This window comes from Diuraphis noxia, unplaced genomic scaffold (assembly GCF_037042655.1).
Source record: "Diuraphis noxia isolate RWA-SAM2 unplaced genomic scaffold, SU_Dnox_SAM2 contig0002, whole genome shotgun sequence".
NCBI lineage: Eukaryota > Metazoa > Arthropoda > Insecta > Hemiptera > Aphididae > Diuraphis > Diuraphis noxia.
Window position 1 is genome coordinate 31,682,356 of NW_028301712.1, and position 18,791 is coordinate 31,701,146.

General features: G+C 33.4%; 2 protein-coding genes across 3 annotated transcripts; both read left to right on the top strand.

The window, feature by feature from the left end:
* Positions 1–4,483: 4,483 nt before the first annotated feature.
* LOC149058349 (uncharacterized) lies at positions 4,484–7,537 on the top strand. Its single transcript, XM_089221745.1, has 3 exons — positions 4,484–6,010; positions 6,076–6,329; positions 6,404–7,537. The coding sequence occupies exons 1-3, from the start codon at positions 5,126–5,128 to the stop codon at positions 6,690–6,692; spliced, it is 1,428 nt and encodes a 475-aa protein (XP_089077871.1). The 5' UTR covers positions 4,484–5,125; the 3' UTR covers positions 6,693–7,537.
* Positions 7,538–12,392: 4,855 nt separating this feature from the next.
* On the top strand, positions 12,393–18,342 carry LOC107164824 (uncharacterized). 2 transcript variants are annotated; one of them, XM_089220302.1, is made up of 7 exons: positions 12,393–12,585; positions 12,660–13,179; positions 13,522–13,738; positions 14,180–14,610; positions 15,234–15,426; positions 15,492–15,791; positions 16,724–18,342. In XM_089220302.1, exons 2-7 carry the CDS (start codon positions 12,683–12,685, stop codon positions 17,579–17,581), a joined length of 2,496 nt encoding a protein of 831 aa, XP_089076428.1. In that variant the 5' UTR covers positions 12,393–12,585; positions 12,660–12,682; the 3' UTR covers positions 17,582–18,342. The 2 variants fall into 2 exon arrangements, with proteins under 2 accessions (XP_089076428.1, XP_089076427.1); XM_089220301.1 differs by having other exon boundaries at positions 12,393–13,179.
* Positions 18,343–18,791: the final 449 nt, after the last annotated feature.

The following is an 18,791-nucleotide window of genomic DNA, read 5'->3' on the forward strand; positions in this document are numbered from 1 at the left end:
CGCACACTACCAGTTCTGGGCTGCTAGCCGATTTACGCGAATGTGAGCGCTTGAATGAAATGCGCTGTAGGCAATTCCCGACGCCACCGAAAGCCGCTCCCGTCGCAAAACCGAGTAGGGTTGGTGGCCAAAATACTAATTATAATCGACGTGGCACCGATAAAGGTACGGCGTCGTCAGAGTCTCAACAGAGTGCGCCAGTTGTTGCAACGGCACCCCGAGGTCCGTCTTCCACGGTTCGGTGTTATAATTGTGGTGGTACGGGTCACATAGCGAGAGACTGCCCTAAACCACGGAAGCCGTGCTCCGGATGTAAGTCCACTTCTCATTCACGTGGCCAGTGTACTGTCGCACCCCGCACGTCCGCGACAACAGCAGAGACTATGTGTGCCGAGTTGGTACAAACGGTACCTAATACTAATGCCTTTATTAAAACTGTATACTTCAACGAACACCAGACCACCTGCCTCATCGACTCTGGTTCGTCGCATGTGCTGGTGCGGGCCGGACTGGCCGACCGCGCGGGTGTCACGATGCGCCGGACTGCTCGACCAGTCTACACGGTCGGTGCTATGGATCAACCGAGTGTGGTAACTCTTGGCGAGACCACCGCGAGCCTCACGATTGATGGAGCGCACGCCGAAGACCACCCCGTCTGTGTAGTCAGCGACGATTCAATACCGGTCGATGTATTAGTGGGTCGCACGTGGCTGGACCTACCACACGTGAATTATTATAAGAGAGGTAACGAATTTGTCATCGAGGCTATCAGCGTGATATGCCCCTCCGTTACTACAGAGAACGTCGCGAGTGAGTGTTCCGATATATATACAGCGTTAGTGGACGCGGAGAAGCTCGTACCGTCGCCCTTGGTAGAGCAAGATGTCAAAATAGACATGAACGTCCCGTTCGACGAGCGTACAAAATTGTTGACGCTGCTGAACGAGTATCGGCAGGTATTTGCCAAGTCCTTGACGGAGCTGGGTTGCACTGACGTGCTCTACATGGACATCGTGGAAGCGCCCGGGAGCGAGCCCGTCCGCCAGCGGCCTTACCGCACCTCTCCGTCCGACCGTCGAATTATTACTCAAATCCTGGATGAATGGAGAGCTGCCGGAATAATCTCGGAATCCACGTCCCCGTACGCCAGTCCGGTTTTGCTGGTAAACAAGGGAACGGGCGAGAAGCGGTTGTGTGTTGACTATCGGCGTTTAAATCAACAGACAGTGGACCAACCGTATCCAATGCCGGAGGTTGATGAACTGCTCAGTCACCTCGCGGAGGGGAAACTATTTTCCACGTTGGATCTCGCGAACGGATTTTTACAAATACCACTTAGTGACGAAGCGAAAGAAAAGACCGCTTTTGTCACCGAGGAGACTACAGCGAAATTCGAGCGTATGCCTTTTGGATTAAAAGGGGCGCCGGGCATGTTTCAAAAGACAATGAATCTCGTGTTTAAGGAGTTAAAAGACGCCGGACATATATATATATATCTGGATGATATTATTATTCCATCTCAAGACTGGGAACACATGCTCCACGTGATGCGACTTGTTTTTGAATCCCTTCGTTCAGCGAATCTCACACTCAAGCCGGCCAAATGTACTTTTGGCGCCCGTCAGCTGGATTTTCTCGGTTTTACGATATCGAGCGGTGAGATCCGACCCGGTCCTAAGGTGAACGTTATTAAAAATTTTCCGCCGCCGCGGGACGTCCATGAAGTACGTAGATTCCTAGGTTTGGCGGGCTACTTCCGGCGGTTTATCGTTAATTATGCCAAGTTAGCCGCTCCGCTAACTCTGCTCACTGGTAAAAACGCGCCATTCTGTTGGGCCGAATCACAACAGAATTCTTTTGACGCACTTAAAGACTTGTTGTGCCGGGAGCCGGTAGTCTGCATGTTCGATCCAAAAGCGCCCGTTACTCAGGTGCATACTGATGCGAGCTCGGTGGCACTGTCCGGTATACTTCTACAGGGCCCGACCAGTACAGATTTACATATGGTGTATGCGGTCAGCAAGAAGACCACCGATGCGGAGTCAAGATACCATAGCAGTCGCTTGGAACTGTTCGCAGTAATTTGGTCTTTAAACCGGCTGCGTCCGTACTTACTCGGACTACACTTTACTGTTGTCACTGATTGCCAGTCGCTAATATATCTAAATTTGCATAAGACCGTAAACCCGCAGATAGCTCGTTGGTTCGAGACTTTGCAGCAATTCGACTTTGACATCAAATTCCGGCCAGGTACGCGGATGGCTCATGTGGACGCGCTAAGTCGAGTTGAGCCACCGTCCACTGGCGTCCCTGATATCCCCGTCGACGCCGAACTTGTCGAACGTCTGAACGTGTTCGTTGCCATGTCCGCGACCGACCGGGTGCGTTTCATGCAGCAGGCGGATAGCGCCTCCAAAGAGCTGATCGAGTTGATCACGCGATCCGACACACTCACCGATCATGAGAAACGTGTCGTCGAGCTGTACGAGGTACATGACGGCATCTTATACCGAAGATATGCAGGTCGTCCGTTACTTGTTGTCCCCAGAGCTATGAGAAAGGGAATAGTTATCGGAGCCCATGACTATGGTGGTCATTTCTCACAGGATCGCACGGTGGCTAAGATAACACAGGACTTCTGGTTCACCGGGTTGAAACGATACGTCCGACAGCACATACAGATGTGCTTGGATTGTTTGACCCACAAACGGCCAGCCGGCAAGAAACCGGGTCTCCTCCACCCTATCCCAGCAGGAAGACGACCGTTTGAAGTTGTTCATGTCGATCATCTAGGGCCCTTCGAAACTAGTTCAACAGGTAACCGATATATATTAGTTTTGGTTGACAATATGACTAAGTATATGCATCTGTACGCGAGCCGATCCACTGATGCCGCTGGTGTTGTAAGACGTTTAATTAAGTTCTGTGATACACGTGGAGTACCACGCCGTATTATCAGCGATCGAGGTACTTGTTTTACCAGTAGGTCATTTGAAGATTTCTGTCGACAACGAGGGATCAGCCACACCCTTAATTCCACCCGGCACCCGCAGGCTAACGGGCAAGTGGAAAGGGCAAACAGAACGATTCTACCACTCCTTAGCATGATGACCGGTGATCAACAACGTTGGGACACTCATCTGCCGGAAATCGAACGGCACCTCAACTCGGCGGTGAACAAATCAAGTAGCAAGTCACCCTTCGAAGTCCTACATGGGTACAGCCCACGGTATCACGGCGGCGTCATGTTCGATCACAGCCGCACGCGCGATAATTGGACGGACCCACATGAGCTCCAAGATCATGCACGATCCGCGATCGCGCAAAGTCAGTCGCGTATGAAGGCCTCTTACGATAAGCGTCATCATCAAGGGGTGAAATATGACGTAGGGGAGGTCGTTGTGATGTTGCGACAACCGCGGCCCGACCAAAACTCCAAGTTGCAAGCTAAATATCGGGAACGACCCTTGCAGGTCGTGGAGGTGTTGCCGGGTGACACGTACAGAGTGGCGGAACTGGCCACCGATGGTCGCGAAGTGTACGCGACGACGGCCCACGTGTCACAACTAAAGTCCTGGAAAATTCTTCGCGAGGTTGAAGAGGACCCACCAGACAATGTCCGACACGAGGTCGAGGTTGAAGAGGACCCACCAGACAATGTCCGACAGGAGGTCGAGGTAACACGCTCCGACGAAACCGTCGTAGGGATTACCCGGCCCAGTCGCTCCAGGAGGCGTCCTGTCCGTTTCGAGGATTACCAGCTAGACGAGATATAGGTTTATCTTGGGGGATTTATTTATTTATTTTTTTTGTAATCTCATCTGTGAAATGATTTTAATGTTGTTTCGCTTATATATATGTATCTATTCGTAGACTTATTATGTTAAAATTATTTGTTAAACTATTGTAAAAAAAAAAAAAAAAAAAAACTGTTTGTTATTTCGGTTGCTTGGGATCGGGGGCGATCCCACAGGCCAGGAAGGCCGAATGTTAGCACCCGGTCATTTTGTTTAATCTATGTTATTGTAAGGGCCGAGGCACTGTGTGCCCTGTATTGGTCACACTGCGCCTCGTGCCCACAGAACCAGCACGGACCGCGCGGGCGGCCCATCCAAAACAGTTATTCAGTCTGGTTTTTGTAAAGGTCCGGCGACGCCGTTATCGCCGCCGCGTACCTCCGTACAACCGTTTGAATTATAATATATTCTATGAACAGATTCTTACTCGTAACGAAACGAGTCCGTTGTATTACCGATTGTGTTATTTGGAGTGTTTTAACAGACATTATAATTATATTTGTTTTATTCTAACCGAACTAAATAGTTTTTATTTAATTATTATCCTGACCAGTCACGGTTCTCCTTTGTGAACCTCAAGATTCTAACAGAACTTTTGTATTGATGCATAACCCCACATCCTGTGCACACCTATCAATGATCTTTTATGGTCGTCTAACCACGATTTCGTGTTGCCCTAACGTTAATGATTTCCACGAAATGCTTTCTCTCCTATAATTACAAAGTTGGTCGCACCCTACCCTAACTTGGTTCCGGTGAAACACGATTGAGCACAGTCCCTATTTTGAAAAAACCCGATTGAGCACGGTCCATATTTTTTAACAACCCGATTGAGCACAGTCAAATAAATGCAACGTTGCCAATTTTTTTGTCCGACTACAACCAGCTAGACTACACGCGTATTTTGAAATACTAGTACTATGAAATGGAAATATTTGTCAATCTGTGTGCTTTACTAGTCGTGGTGATTATTTTCAATCGTGGTTTCCCATATTTTGAAAAGCGGCACGAGTTTAATCGATAAATAATATACGAGTCGTGTAGGAAATTAGGATCGACGTAATCGTAAAATCAAAATAGGTACACTCATGCATTGTCGATTACGCCAATTAAGATTATCTGTACGACTGTAAGATTGGATATTATTTGTTATCTACATAATATAATATAGTCATATAGAAGTGGGCTTTTGTATTGCCAAAATGGCAAAATATAAGTAACTTAGACTCAATATTATCAGGCGTTAGTGGTTAGTGTCGTTCGTCGTTACGCGTTAGTACGTTACACCGTTTTGTTTTAGATAACTTTTTTTATATACATAGAACGCGATGGACATTAGTGAAATAAAAGTTATTTTATCCGAGAGAGGAAAAGAATTAGCCAATGTTGGTGCTTTTAAGTACAGATTTATTGGATTAATTAAAAAAGGCGAGTTATTAAAATGGCGGTGCACAAAAAATAATTGTACAGCTATGATTTATTCTGGGCCAGATAAAAATATCGTTATTAAATCAAGTGGACAACATAATCATGTAGGAAATTCACCTAATAAATTAGAAAGGCAAGTATTACGTGAAAATTGTAAAAGACGTGCTGAAGAGTCACTATCAACTCAACCTTTAAAGTTGATCAGAAGTGAACTTTTAAATAATTTAGAACAATCTTCAATTGTTCATAAAGATTTAAAAACGGTTCGTAAAGCTATGTACGATAGACGAATAAAAGTACTTTCCAAATTGCCTAAGTCACCGGAAGACGTTTTTTTACAGTTGAATTTAATGAAAACTCAAGATGATTTTAAGTTTCGTGGACAACCATTCATACATATTCCCGAAGACAATAGTTTTGTATGTATTACTTGTGATTTCAACCTAAAATTTATGATTAAGCATGATTGTATTGATTTTTTCGCCGATGGTACATTTAATAATGCACCCAAATATTTTGAACAACTATATTCTATTCATGGATATAAAAATGGCTATTATTTGCCATTGGTTTATTTTTTTTTATTTAAAAAATCAAAAGATACATATAAAAAAATGTGGATATTCCTACAAAACGTATGTGTAGAATATACAGGAAGTCAGTTCATATTAAAAAAATTACACGTTGACTTTGAAAAGGCAGCCCACCAAGCCGCGTATGAAGTTTTTGAAAATGTACAATTAATAGCTTGTCGGTTTCATTTAGGACAATCATGGTGGCGAAAAGTAAGAACAAAATAATTTCAAATCAAAAAATTATATATTAATTGTATTCTTAATTATTATTATAGATAAACAGCGATTCTATTCTCAGAATAGCCTATAAAAAAGAAAACGACGAACTAGGAAATTGGCTTAAGAGTTTTTTTGGATTAGCTTTTCTTCCTAGTCATGAAGTAGCCGATGCATTCGTCGAACTCATGAGTGTCTGCCCAAATGATGAAGTCTGCTCAGAATTTAGCGATTATGTTTTCAATAATTATATAGATGATGAATCTTCATTTCCCCCAAATATATGGGCTAAAGAACCTATGTTTGATCCAAGGTAGATCATCCAAAGTCTAATTATTAAATATAAAAAAAATGTCAATTTAATTTCTATGAAATGTTTTTTTTTAGAACAACAAACGCTGTTGAAAGTTTTCATAGAACTTACAATTCACAATTTTATAAGTCTCACCCACACATACACTTGGTAATTATAGTTTTACAAGAAACGCAAGCTGAAACGATGACAAAAATTCGGTCAATTGAAACCGACAGTTATAAAAGTATGAGTTTTATTGAAATGCAAAAAATTAATGCAACTATAATGGCTTACGATGAATATTTAAGAAATAAATGTTCTAAAGATTTACTAAAATATTTATTAAAAGTGGGAAATAAGTATTTAGGGATACCACTTTAAAACGTTGACACATAATACATATTGTATAGCATAATAAAAATATTCAAATTAAATATATAAATTAACTTTAAGACTTTTAACTTTAACTTTTTTTTGTATAGGAGATGAATTATATATATATATTTATAGAACAAATGAACTTTTATTTATTATTTTATTATTAACGTTTTTTTACACACACTTTTATTTAAAAAAAAATTATACTCAATTTATTACATCAATAGGTAAATTAACTTTTAGACTAATCCGTATAGGACTTGAATTATATTATATATATTTATAAAAAAATGAACTATTGTTTATTATATTATGTAATTATTATTTTATTATTAACTTTAAGACTAATCTGTATTGGACATAAATTATGTATATTGTATATATTTGTAAAATAATTTAATTTTATATTTTTATACACTAATTAATAGCTTGATCATTATTATAAAATAATTCCTGTAAAAATTTCAATTTTTTTTTTAAATTTTTATTTTTCTGTGTGAAATGGCAACGTTGTACGTATTTCTATGCTCAATCGTGTTATATTTTGGATTTCTATTGTTTAATTGTATCTATGCTCAATAGGGTAATGAAAAAGGTAAACTGTGCTCAATCGGGTTCCAGCCCTTGGTTCGGCTGGTACCTATTAGTTGACCGTGAACTAGACAATGCGGGACGCTAGTCCATAGCAATATGTATAAGGTATATTGGTAGATATAAAGCAAAAAACAATAATATGCGCTGAGGAGTATAGATCGTTTTTTGCTAACACCACAGGTATAAAATAATAGGTATATTCTATTATGTAAAAATGTATAGGTACTAATAAAATAATAATAATTTGAAATATAAGAAATAAAATATGTATTTTGTATGTTTGGAACGTATAAATCAAAATTCATTGGACCGATTTCAAAAATATTTTCACCATAAAGGTCAACACACACACTTTAGTCCTATAACGGTGTTAGTAAAATGTGTCCTACTTCATTTTGCCTCTATCGCCACCACTGCAGTGTGTTTAACCTTCAGAATGATAAATTATCATTGATATTTATTTCTAGAAAAATTTAGGGATAGCTTATCTCTGTATATCAAACTATTGTCGTTATGTCAGTATAACTATAAACTACTTTATTATATTTTAAAAATTGATAGAAATGCCGGCCAAAATCAGCAATACCTAGGTATTACTGGTATAAGGCTCACTATGCAGCGAACGGAACAAACAGTGAATATTTCGATTTTTTTCATAGCACAAAAATACTTAAATTCGTAGAGTGAAAATTAGCGTAATATCCTATTGCAAATGGCCTCCAAGTATTGTTGAATAAAAATCAAATTGTTTACAGTCTAGAAATCCTTGTTGACACAATTTATCCCGGCTTCGAAAATCTCATTGAAAGAAATTCCAGTTGGCTGTGTTTGAGACCTATGGTATCACCGACTTACGACTTGGTAAATTAATTAAACAAAACGATTACATATGGAAAAAGTACCCAGTGATTTAAAATGTTACAAATCTATTGGCATCGTGTGCAAAATCGAAGATACAGTGCACTACCCATTTTTTAAGCTCCCACGATCCTGCCAGCTTGCCATCCCACGAACTGGTACCACCACATAGCTACATAGGCCCAAATAGGGGGGGGCTTAGGGGGTATTAGCCTCCCAACTTTAAAATTAGCACCCTCAAATAATGATCGTGCTTATGTTACATAAGTTATGTATCAAAAACTTCTTTCAAAAAAAACAAAAATTGCATAGCACAAGCATTAAGCACCCTTAGTTTTTTTTTATTGAAATTGAGCCTGTGTACCACACTACCACCATCACGCTATTGAGAAATTTGAGCCCCCCCCCCCAGCACCAGTAGGCACAAGACTTTTGATAAATTAACTACGAGACAATGCATCACTATAGCAACAATGTCCCGCGGCAAGACACCTAGATCTAATTCCGCAGATCCCGATGATACCACAGCACGAATTAGCCAATATATTTTAAAAAGTTACTGTTTCCTGTAATGATATCGTTTGCCCTCTTAAAAAAATAAACTCTAGACCCAACTGTCTAAACGGTTGACATCGACTCTTATTCGTAAGAAGAGTGCTTTTCTCATAGACAATTTATTACCTACATGTTGCCCTTTCTCAAGTTGGATCTCCTGATAATCAATATTTTTTGATGGTACCTACAAAATATCACTGCAAACAAAGTGTAGATTGAAGCTTTAAGGTAAAAATTAGAAAATAAAAAAGTAAAAGCTTATACAATTATAATAAATTAAACGAAGAAATGAAAATAATAATAATAATAATAAAATCTAGCAATAGCATAGCAACTAGTAAATTATAAATATAAATATAATAGTTGTTGAATGTAAACAACACACCCTATAGTATGTAGATTATAAGTAAAATTATTCACACTGTAGTACAGCAGACGCTGAATAGGCATTTTGTATTACTAGCATCATATTCGTTCTATGTAGTAGCCTGTAGGACGATTAGTCGTTGTTTTATATTACGCCTCGGAGCACTATAGTTATTCGTATCAATTATATATATTATTATTATATTATTACATATATCCGATCTTATTATTATTTACCTTTAGCTTCTGTGTATCTGGTGTACTTCAACAATAGTAAAAAATAATTAAATTATTTTTATAGGATTTCATCGGAGCATATAAGTCAAGTTAAATCAGCATTAGACGCTTTAGTATAACAATAATAGATCACAATTACATATATCTAAGGATTTAATTAAATTGTTTGTAAGTACTAAGTAGGTACTTACTATCTGTCCTCAAAAACGTCTGTAACTATATAGATCTTTAGAAAAGTATTTTTACTTGTACCATTAATATAGTTCAAGTAATTCAAGATAGGTAGCTTAAAAAAATTAAATAAAACCTTTAAATGGGAGAGATGAGAGGGAAAAGTTACAAAATAACCATATGTATATTTTACGTGTTTGATAAAAAGTAAATTATTGTTTGGTCTGGTATTTAAATATTTAATTAAATCTTAAGTACCTATTATTGAAAAATGTTGAAAAAAAACAAAATGTGTCGTTTACTTTTGCCTTTTTTAGATTTCTTTTAGATTTTGAGCAAAGCGATAAATGTATTGATTTTACAATGATGTGTTTTTTTAGATTATGAGTGGAGCTATGTTTTTTTTTTTTACTGTGTACACGATAAGTTGTCAAAATAATGATTCGATTAAATTTCAGTTTAGCTTTTTTGGTGGAAAGTGAATCTAGTTGGTGCATCGGGGAAATAAAATTTTGAAATTCCTAGTAGTCTTCAAGAACACCGGGGAAAACAAAAAAAAAAAAAAATTAAGAAAAAATGGCATTTTTTACACAAAATACATTTTTTGAGAAAATATATTATAAGTTATTTATAGACATTTGAAATTTTCGAGCTATTTAGTTTTTTTTTTGTAAATGACAATACAATTTTATTCGTTGGGTAAAAAAACTTCAAAATTTAATAAAAGGCTCCTTATGGCTTATAGCTTATACTATATCGTAACAATAGTAGGTGTAAATCGATCTAGCAGGGATTTTCCCTTCTTCAGCCAGGCCAACTTCATAATCATATCTTCCTAGGATTTATATTGGTCGAATACGTCAAAATCGCTTGTTTGATAAATCTCTCTGCGTAAAATTTGAAGCGCTTCTAGTGTTTGTTTAGTTGATGGTGGTTTCTCATCAGGTTCCTCTTCGTCACTATCACCAGCCACATTCTCTTTTGGCCGTTTTGACTGTATTTCACCACATAGTATGTCCATATTTTATTTATTTATCTATTTTTCAAATCACTCTTGTTAACGCTCGAGTGGTATTATCCTATTGCCGTGCACTATCTCGACTATATAGCATTACCTTTGTATTAAATTGTACGTGTGATAATTTTGTATTATATGAAGTCAGTCGCGCATCGAAAGTTTAAGTTGTACCGAGCACAGCGAGCGACCATACAACTATTCGAGTTAAAATAAAGTCATATAGATAGTCCACTTAAATTTTCAATTTTTTTTTTTATTTAATGATTTGTTCCTATCGATTAAACAACCCTATTAACCGGTGTGTGAGTCGAATAGACGAAATTTTTGCTGTGTATTACTATATATGTGCAAATTGAGACCAGACGTTTTGAGTCTAATAGACGAATGAGTCAATTAACCGTTAGTCCAATAAGCGGCGACCACTGTACTTTAAACTAAAAGCCTTTTGGGTATTCAGCGTAAGATTATTTTTAGTCAATCTCATAGGCTTTTTATCATATTATTTTAACTTAAAAGCGAGTTATGAGTATTTTTAAATTGTTGGTAATTTTTTTGTACAATTGTACATCTTAAAATACTCATAACTCGAGTTAAAATTGAAATAGAATAAAAAGCGAAAAAGCCTATGGGATTGACAAGATGATATAATCTCTTATTACAGAATGCTCATATACTTTTATATTTTGTAAGAGATCAATTCACTCTAAATGTTTAACTAACGGAACTAAACGTGATCTACTAATCGCAAAATTTGCCGTGTTAGGTACAAACTTGTCAAGCTGAGCTACCACGTGTGGATATCATGTCCTCTTATATTTCAAAATCGCCAACAGTGAAAAGCCCAACGTACATGCTGTATGAAATGTTAAGGATAATAATCATCGATCCCAAAATGAGTAGGTACCTACACAAAACAAAACGGTGTATTGTGTCCCTGTTTTAGGGGCGTCATTTGGGGGGGGGGGGGTCAGGGTTTGCGGTTGCACCCCTTACTTTTAGAATGTTACAATTGGCTTGCGCCTTGCTGAAGCTCTTGAATGCACGAGCCACGAATGCACAATATTATTTATATGATTAGAATCAAATTGTAATAACCGGTCCATAATGTATGGAAATAATTGAATGCAGGATAATATACATATACGTATGTATATCTATTTTTATATGGCCTGGTGAAATTTCAAAATGGCCTGCTTGAAACTTCGCACACCCGAAAAAAAACCTGAAATGACGCCCCTGGTTTTACGTTATTACTATCGTAAATATTATAATATATCGTAATGATCACAGAGCCTTATGATGAATCTTTAGTCTTTACCTTTACAAATTACAAAACATTCATTAGTTGTAAGCACAGCTTGATTTAGTTTATAATTCTATAAACTGTCTATTTCTATCTATAATCACCATGACCAATGGGTATAAAGTTCATTCTGTTAATTTTACATCTTACTATCTTAGTACACCACATAAATTGTGTAAATTATTTCCTCTTTTAATATTATGTTAATTAATATTATAATTCACTTATTAATTATTATTATTATTATTTAGTTTTCTTAAATGGATAAATAAAATAATAAATAATAAATAAACGTTATAAAATGTATTAGCCATCGTATAATATATAATATATATATACATCACATATTACAAATTACAATAGACATTAGACGTCATGCCTCGTCAATTAATTATGATTTATAATTATAATAATATAGCTCGACGATCATAAAAAAATAAACAATCTTATTAATTTTTCCATAGACCTTATAAGTTATAATTGCTATGCATTTTTGACGATTGTGGTAATTTTATTCAGTTATCACTTATCAGGTAGCACTGGTAGCAGTATAAACTTATCAGCTATATCCACAGATATGGATAAAAACATATCCATGTTTTTTGTGGCTTATGTTTTAACTTTTTAAGACCGTGTTTATCACTGTTCAATTATTACAATACAATAGTTATACTAATGTACTACTTAATATTAGTTAATAGTTATTACTTAGTTACTAATTTGATTCTTAATTGGTGAATCGTGGATGGCGAGACGTGAAAACGTTTCCATTCAATATTTATAGTTAATCTCAAGTATCTACAAAATGAATTAAAATATTTTTCATGAGAATATTAATCAACTAAATGCGTTAATTTGTTTAAAATAGGCGCTATCGACATAACAATAAAAATGTTTACTTCAATGTTTAAATCCCTTATTGATGAATCTGGTAGTAAAGTCAAGAAGGAATTGAAGCCCGTGAATTGTGGACCAGAAAAAATCACCAAAGAATATGTCCAGGACATGCTTACTTCTTTGAATGAGGATAACGTCAAAGAAATATTAGATAATAGTATTAGTTGTTCTGTGTCATTAGATAATATTATTGATGGTATTGAGTCAATGCCTACTGATGATGCACATCCAGAATATTTAAATGATAGTGCTTCAGTTGACAACTTTGATGATACTAAAAGTGAAGTAAGTTCTATTGGAGAAAACCAACTAGCATGCAAAACGGTAGAAAATTCCAACAAAACCAATACTGCGAACAAAATTAACAATCTTCAATGTTTATTTACCTGGAATATAAAACCAAATAACAAGAAAAATATGATTTCATCGATACATGATAAATATGGAGAATACAACTTAAATATATCTTCAACCGAGTTTACAATTGAAAGGTAAATGATAAAAATACTATTTTTGAAATAAAACTTTAATCTTATACCATAGGTATATTCTTTATTTTCATTATAAACAAAACTACCCTAAATATTGACTTGTGTATAACTAAAATATATAATAAAAAATCATTAATATTTCTATTTTATTTCTATTTATGGTTGATGAATATGATACAAATACATATAGGCGTGCTCAGACATATTTAGCAGATGTGGCTACTATTTTTTTGATCACTCACCCCTTGTACAGTCCAATCCCCACCCACCTCAACAAATTATATATACTTAATGTATTTTATGTACATTTATGTATAATTTGGTTTTATTTCTTATGTTTAGGTATGTAGGTAATTTAATTATTGGCTATGAATTGTTCCATAAGGATGAGTCCAAATTAGGACAATTGAAAGTATTAGAAATTGGAAAATGGCTTGAAGAATTAGACAATGGTACTGATGAATTCTATTTATCCATCAATATTGGTCTTCAACATATTATGAAGGCAACTTTTATTCATATGTTATTTGCTACAAATCTTACTGGAGAGTGTCAATGGGTATGTTATTATTTATTAATGTATATTGTATACTTATATACTTGCACATATATTTTTATTCAAATTATTTATAAAAAAAGAATGTCCATATTATAATGTTATGAATAAAAGCTGTAAAACTATTACAATATTCTTAAATGTTTTAATAATTTCATAGTACTTACTACTTATTATATTGCCTTACAACCTTTTTCTTTTAGCATTAATTAAAAAACTACTAAATACCCAATATAATATGTAGGTATGTTGAAGTTACAGGGGTTAGAACCTTTATCATTTTTATCAGTTTTAGTTTTTATAAAAAATAAAAATGTTAGGTACGTCATACCGATTTTAACGTATTTCATTTTATACATAATTTAAAAAAATATATGAAATGTGTACAATCAAAGTCATTACCATGAAAAAATAAATTTGGTACTATAATTGTTTTTTTTTCAGTTGTTGGATGATATTATTCCGTTGTCTAATATGGATTCTAAATCAAGAGCTACTGTACATGCAATACGTGCAGCTGTATTTATTGAATATGGCGGAAATCCTCATATTTTCAAAAGAGCTTGTAATAGTGCAAAAAAAGCATGTGATTTAGATCCCAATACTTCATATTGGTTTTATATTTATTCAATTGCTTTGACAACTCAGAGGCAGTTTTTACACTCACATAAATCAAAACCAACTGATAATGAAATCAATGCTATTCAGCAAGCAATTATGTTGTCTGACGGAAAAAATACTGTTTTCAACTACCATAGAATGATATTAGATAGAGATACTGCAATTCGGTATTATCATGATAATAAAAATAATCATGATAAATGTTGGATTGATAAAAACCGGCAGGCGAATAAAACAATTGTTCAAATGATTAAGTATGTAAATTAAAAAAAAAATCATACTTAGTATTATAAAAATTAGACAATATGTGTAAATATACTATGTGATATAGAAAACCTATGGATTGATGTTAGTATAATTTTCTACTTTGTAAATTTAGTTGTGTAGATTATATTTCTTATTAGCTTAAAAATTAGTCACCTCTATCTATTAGTCTGAATAAATTATTCCAAAACCTAGAATATAAATATTAGACTCCATCACGAGTTGTCTAATTTATGGTTTACAAAATACTTAATCAATAATATTCATACTACAATCAATTTAAATCTTAAATTTTAGTATGTCTATAATTCACAAATGTTTACAGATTTAATCATTAGGCATTAAGTTATACATTTGTTTTAAATAGAGTTAAATACTCAAATGATTTTAAATTTAATTTATTTTTGACTTTTCGTAAAATTCAATATCCTATAATATTAAATAAAAAAATAAAATTATAAAGTGGGATTTGACTTAATACTATAATAAACTAAGTAATTTTTACACATTATTAAACATATACATTTAATATACAGGTATTTAATAGGAAGTTTTCTTAAGGTTTCCTCTTCTTTTTCTTTTTTTTATGTAGTTTATCATTTTTTTATTTTAGAACTATAATGTGCATGGATCCCAAAGATCCTCTTTTGGTAGTTAAGTGTGCTAGAACAATAATGACTCTTCCATTTATGGTCCGTGATTTTAATTTGGGAAAAACATATTTGACCAAAGCCAGTAATATGGCACCAAATGATGAAACTGTTTTAAAATCTATTGAAAAAACAGTTCAAGCTTATAAAGATATTGTAAGTTATAATTTGAAATATAATAACATTAATAGTATAATGTTTGAAGTAATACTTTTTTTCAGGCTAAAAAACAAAGGCCTAGTAGAACAACTGAACCAAAACAAAATCGTCCATCGCGGAAGAACAGAACACTAAAATTAGGAAGTGATTTAGGACTTATTGTAAGAAAACAAAAAGATGGGAAAGATCCTATTCCTTACCTCACTAATTTGATTTCTAAATATGATGGACTTGATAAATCAAAAATTATGGCTCAATTATGTTCGTATACAATATTATTCACTGACAACCTAAAATCTGGTGTCGAAGAGTTTATAAAATTGATTGAACAACCAGGAATTGCCAATAACTATATAATTACGGTAAAAATGTTATCATTAAAATATAATTTTTTATTTTACATTTTAGACATTTTTTTTTTAATAAAAAAAAAAACAAAAATATTTACAGTCCTTATTAAATCTATACATTAGGTAATATTGTGGTTAGATTACAAGGTAAGACAGCTTGATTGAAGGGGGTGTCCAAATGATTTTATTTCACAATTCTAGACAGATTATTTTTGTCATTTAGTTTTTTAAAGGCTTAGGTCGTTTAGGAGGTCCCTGGGCCAATTTCCTTTAAAAGGAACAAAATGGGTTATTTGGAAGTGTGAGGGAAGATATGAGTGGAATGGTTATACTATATTTATATATATGGTTTTATGAAATAATTTATAGTAATGGGAGGAAAGTATGTGAATGTTTTTGAAAGTTTAAGATTGTTGATATACCAGGGAGCATTAGTAGTGAGGCGAAGACCAAATTGATTGGAAAGATTGACATATTTGAATGGTGGATTTTTTAGACATTCTCATATTTGTATTCCGTAAGTCAATGTAGGGTGATAATTTCTTTATATATTAGGAGTTTGGTGTTTGAGTGGGAGATTTGATGTAAGAAGGTGTCTAATTTTGTTGAGTTTTATATTGAGCATTTTCTCTTTGTTTTTATTTGATTGGTCTATGTGAGTTTGTTGTAAAGGTAGACTCCAGGTAACAGGTAAACATTTTTTAAATTATAATTTCTTTATAACAAATACATTGTTTCCTCAAATGTTTTATGAAGTAGGCACTTGAAGATATTTTTTGCTATTTATTTATATTTAAAAATAAATCTTATTTTCTACCATTCATTAAAAATAATATTTTTTTTTATATAAGTATAATGAAAATAAAAATTGACAAAATTTTAATTTTTGCATTTCATTAGAAGGTTTGTCAATTTTCTTATTCTATAATTTTTATTTGTTTTAGCAACATTTTTCATCATTTGGTTCAAAGAAGTTTCATTTAGCAGAACTTATTTGTAATGAAATTAGATTGGCTACAAATTCAAGTAGCACTACTCCTGAAGATATGTTATATTTTTTAAAAATGTTAACAAAAATCATGGAAACTTGTAACTTACAAATGAAAGATGTTGATTCTTCTTTGAAGTCCAAGCTAATTATTGATTTATCTGATAACTCTTCATTCCCTAATACAACTTATCAAAGTGAAATGGGTTCATCAGATGATGAGAGTATTGAACAAGTTTCAGTTAAACACAGAACTAGAAATCGTAAGCCAAGGAATTTGCAAAATACTGGACCTAGAGGTTTTACCAAAACTTTTGAACCAAAGGCAAACAAAGGACAAAATAGAAAAAATAATGTACCACATGGTAATTTTTCCTCAAGAAATCATCAAAATAAAAACCTCTCAAACTCAGCTGCAATTGATGAAATGCGATTAAAAATGTTAAAGTTTTTAAATGTGTCTTCTGTTGATGGCCCAAGTTTTTCTGATAGTAATTATTCTAATATTTTGTCAACTGAAAACCTCAGAAATGTACAAACACAATCACAGGTCGAACAATATACCCACCAATTATATCAACATATCTTAACTAATAACTATTTACATCAAGATCAGAGAAATGTACCTGATACTTCAAGAGGATATTATGGTACGCAGTCAAATCAGCCATTTCCAAATTTAAGCTCTATGTCACAATATTCTCAGTTTCAAAATCAACAGCTACCCTCATTATTAAATATAAGACCTCAAATAAATCAACCAGGCCAACAACCTCGTTTTCAAAGACCAAAGAAATGGCCTTCCAGTAAATAAGTTGACCTATTTATCATTATTTTTCATTGATTCAATAAAATATGATAGTAATTTTAGTATTTAAGCAGTTTTTTCTAAACTAAATCAAGATGTTTCTTTGCCTATAAGAATTTTGTTACATAGAGATGTTTGTTAAAAAAATAATTTCTTTTCAAGATTTTAATTTTTAAACATCCGAGATTACAATCACTAATAAGTTATGAAAGCTTCTATGTATTGAAAACATTCTTCTTCTTATAACATAATATGTTAGATATTTTGTTTGTATACTTAAATGAATATTTACTGGTGTTGATGAAATAATTGAAGCAAACTTCCGTTGTTTTTTGTTATTCATTTTGTGTAAAGAAATACTGTTAAATTATTTTATTTACTATTTAAAAAGTAATAAGCAACCTAAACTTGTATTCAAATCATCTAAAAATCATATTTTGTATTTTAATAAATTCAGGTTTTATTTTTAGCGTGATTTGTTTTGTAAATTTTAATAATTTTTGACTATGTTCTTAATTCCTAATAACATTTTAATCTTAGAGTTTTTCTTATAACTGATTTTTGAATTTCAATATCATCAAAAAATACAATTTGTAATGCATTGAATATAAAATATGTAATCAATATTTTTTTCTTTTCAATAAAAAAGTATATTTAACTACATTATAATTTAAGTGCTCTGGTGTTAATATTTTATAATTAATTATTTTTTTTATATTGTTTATTATGTTTGTTCATTGGATGAATATATATATTTTCAAACACAACTTTTATTTGCAGCTCATTTATTTATGATAATTTCCTCATATGAATTAAGTTAATTATGATCTGAGCTCGGAGTTTGTGGTATTTACAATTATATTTTTTATATAATAATGGAAATGAACAAAATTTTATGGAAAATAAAGATTTTGGATCAAATGGCGTTATATGATTATGCAAACAACAGGAAATGCTCCAGAGCCATATCAAGTACTGACGTCTGAAATATCTACCACTTTATTTCATGCCTATATATCCTATGAAAAATATAAGTTGTAAAATATAAACATTTTAATTTGCATATTTTTCAATTTATAGAGCTTATTGTGGTGTTTTTAGGTGCATATTGAAACACTAAAAAAAATGTACTTTATTAGTGCTATAACTTACGAGTCCTGATTATAATGTATGTCGTCTTACAATTGTTAGAATAATTATGAATTACATAATATAA